This window comes from Mus caroli, chromosome 7 (genome assembly GCF_900094665.2).
Source record: "Mus caroli chromosome 7, CAROLI_EIJ_v1.1, whole genome shotgun sequence".
Taxonomy (NCBI): Eukaryota; Metazoa; Chordata; class Mammalia; order Rodentia; family Muridae; genus Mus; species Mus caroli.
Genome location: NC_034576.1, coordinates 1,715,792 through 1,719,361, shown reverse-complemented (window position 1 = coordinate 1,719,361; position 3,570 = coordinate 1,715,792). Strand labels below are relative to the sequence as shown.

At 46.9% G+C, this 3,570-nt stretch overlaps 1 protein-coding gene across 1 annotated transcript in view; it reads left to right on the top strand.

Moving 5' to 3' along the window:
* Nucleotides 1-2,988: 2,988 nt before the first annotated feature.
* Nucleotides 2,989-3,570, top strand: part of Znf784 (zinc finger protein 784) — a 4,968-nt gene continuing 4,386 nt past the window's right edge. Inside the window, exon 1 of the mRNA XM_021167769.2 lies at nucleotides 2,989-3,081. Within this exon, the coding sequence (XP_021023428.1) occupies nucleotides 2,992-3,081 (90 nt within the window). The 5' untranslated portion in view covers nucleotides 2,989-2,991. The remainder of the gene's footprint in view (nucleotides 3,082-3,570) is intronic.

Genomic DNA, 3,570 nt, shown 5'->3' with positions numbered 1-3,570 from the left:
AGCCTGGTCTACAAAGTGAGTTCCAGGACAGCCAGGGCTATACAGAGAAACCCTGTCTCGAAAAACCAAAAAAAAAAAAAAAAAAAAAAAACCAGGAGCAAAAGACTTAAACGTTCTTCAGAGAAGAAATACAAATATCAATAAGCATGAAAGGCTAAGGAGAAGGGGATGGGGATGCCACCGTTTAGTGGGTACAGAGTTTGGGGTTATATTGCTTGTTCATGTGTGAGGGGGGAGGGGATTGGTCTCACTGGTTTTGGCCAGGATGGTCTCCTGAACTTAAATGACCCTCCCACTCAAGCTCCTGCGAACCTCAGACAGATACATGTCATCATGTCCAGCTTAAGAGTTCCAATTTTATAATATAAAGAGAATATGAAGATGAAAGATGATGCCTTGGTTGTCACGGTTACAACAAAATACTTCAGAAGACAACTTAGAAGGAGAAAGGAATTCATTTTGGTTCACAGTCTCAGAGATGTCAACCTCTGACTGACTGGTGCCATTGCTTCTGGGCCTGTGGTGAAGCAGAACTTTATGGCAAAAGGGTGTGACAGAGTCCCCTACTTCTTTGTTCCAGCCTAAAATTAGATTCCTGCCTCAACTTACTTCCCTGTTCTAGCCTAAAATTAGATTCCTGCATGAACTTACTTTCAGGTCATGGGCCCAATGTCAGGTTCCTGCCTGAAGCCCAATTTCCTTTTCCTTGGCCAATGTAGATTCCTGCCAAACTGCCCCCAAGAGCTCTCCACACCCCACAGACAGGAGGAGCTAGAGCACTCCACACCCCACAGACAGGAGGGGCTAGAGCTCTCCACACCCCACAGACAGGAGGGGCTAGAGCTCTCCACACCCCACAGACAGGAGGGGCTAGAGCTCTCCACACCCCACAGACAGGAGGAGCTAGAGCACTGGTTTGCTTTGTTCTGCCTTGGCATTCTTTGCTAAAGACACCCACGTATTGGTTCACCTTACATAGTGTTGTTGTTGAGTTCACCTTGCTGTAATGCTGTCATTGAAAGAAACTCACCCAAGAACTGCCTGGAGGTTCCTGAGTTTCTCACCTCAGACCAGTTGGCGAGCCTGGCAGTTTCCTCAGGATTGAATTACAGCTGCCTGCTGTCTGGCAGAAAGGGCTGGACTGTAGCTGTGGGTTCATGCCCGGCGTCTTCCTGCCTAGAGGACTGGTCTGCAGCTGCTGAGTCCTATTTGGTGTTTGCTACAGGATGGAACTGCTGCCAAAGAAGATCAAGCTCTCCCCCAAAGAACTGCTACTGAACTGATCCACTTCCCCCGCACCCTAATAACTTTTCTCCTCCACTCCCTCTCCTGGGTAGGGGGCTAGAGGAGAAGTTGAACTCCTATTAAAAGTATGTTGCGAAAAATGTATGCCTACAAATATGAATTGCTGTGTAGGTGCTGGGGATCAAACGGGTTCTCTGGAAGAACAGCCAGTGCTCTTACACCATGAGCCATCTATTCCTCCAGCCCCCAAGCTCAGCTTGACAATGTTTTCTGAGCAGGCAGTAATGGCACACGCCTTTAATCCCAGCACTCTAGAGGCACAGGCAGACAGATCTCTTGAGTTCAAGGCCAGCACAGTCTACAGAGTGAGCTCCTGGACAGCCAGGACTGCACAGAGAAACCCTGTTTGTAATGCAAAAAAAAAAAAAAAAAAAAAAAAAAAAAAAAAAAAAAAAAAAAAAAAAAAAAAAAAAAACAGAAAAAGATAATGGCTAAGTGGTTAATAGTATTTTCTGCTCTTCCATAAGATTCAAGTTTAAGTCAGGCTCAGTGGCGCACGCTTTTAATCCCAGGATTCAGGAGGCAGAGGCAGGTGGATCTCTGAACTCAAAGCCAGCCTGCTCTAAAGAGGGAGTTCCAGGACAGCCAGGGCTACACAGAGAAATCCTGTCTTGAAAATTTTTTTTAAAAAGACCTGACTTTGGTTTTAAGCACCCAAGTTGGTAACCACACTCATACACATAAATAAAAATAAAATAAAAATTTAAGCATAGCTTTTAAAAATTATATAAATGTGTGTGTGTGTGTGTGTGTGTAGGCTAAGGACAGAACCTAGGGTGTTGCACATACTCAATACAACCGCATTCCCAACCTGATAAACTATTTCTACAGAAAACTGCTAGTGCTCTTAACCCCTGAACCAGTGGTTCACAACCTTCCTAGCTAAAAGAAGTCACATGTAACTTCAAGCAGAAGTGCTATCATAAGCCTCCCTCCCAAGGAAGGGAAATCGTAGCCATGATGATAAATGTTCCGGTCTCCTGGTCTATCCAAATAAACAGAGAGTTTCAAAGCATTCCCACGTCTCTTCTGACTGTTTCCACACACTTCTAAAGCTCTGTACAGAAGAGAGAAGAATGGAGTTGGGCCCAGGGGGCGGGGGTGGGGTGCATGCCTGTAACCACAGGACCAGAAAGATCAAGAGTTCAAGGCCAGGGCTGGGGAGATAACTCAGAAGTTAGGCATTTGTTGATTTTGCAGAGGACCTGGGTTTGGTTCTGAAAGAACCTAGTGGGGAAACCCCCACTCAATTCTCGATTCGGCACGCACCCAAGAATCACGAACAGACGGCCAACTTGATGTAAGAACATGAGGTAGTTTAATGACTGAGCTCCGGGCCGACACATATCTCCCGCAGGAGACAGAGGTGTTGACCACATGGTGGAGCCATAATGGCGGAGCTCGGGGTTGAAACGTATCTCACGCAGGAGACAGTGGTTTCGACCCCGAGGCTTGGAAGCTAGGGATTTTTATAGAAAAGGGGTGGGGTCAGGAGAGGAATTGGCGCGGTTTTACATGATTGGTCCATTTAAATATCAACAGACTGTCAGAAGGGCGGGAGATAGGGAGGCACTAGGCCAGTCAGGACATGTAACTACGGGCCTGCCCGGGCATGTCCTGGCCTGTTCTGCTATGTTCTCAGCCCCAAGTTTCAAAGCTCACAAACTCCTCTTTGGGCTATTTGACATGAATCACAGGTCTCAAGTTTTATTTCCTTTCAGTTCCAGCACCCAGATGACAGCTAACAACCCTCTAACTTCCCCATCTCAGATGTCCGTGAGTACTGCAAACAAGTGGTGTTCGGACAGAGCACCCATACGAGGAGGAGGGAGGGGGAAGTGGAAGGAAGGAGGAGGGGAAGAGGAAAGGGAGAAGGAAAAGGAAAGGAGGAGGAAGAGGGAGGGAGGGAGGAAGGAAAGAGGGACTGAGGGAAGGAAGGAAAGAGGAGACCTTTAAAAATCAAAATAGAGTTCAAGGCCAGCATAGACTACATAAGTTTAGAGGTCACCTTACTGTATAGGGCATTGTCAGAAGGTAGGAAACAAGGAATGAGTGAAAAGAGGAAGAGAAGCCGGGCGGTGGTGGCGCACGCCTTTAATCCCAGTACTCAGGATGCAGAGGCAGGTGGATTTCTGAGTTCGAGGCCAGCCTGGTCTACAGAGTGAGTCCCAGGACAGCCAAGGCTACACAGAGAAACCCTGTCTCGAAAACAAAAACAAAGAAAGAAAGAAAGAAAGAAAATCCTATAAGGAAACCCAGTCTCAA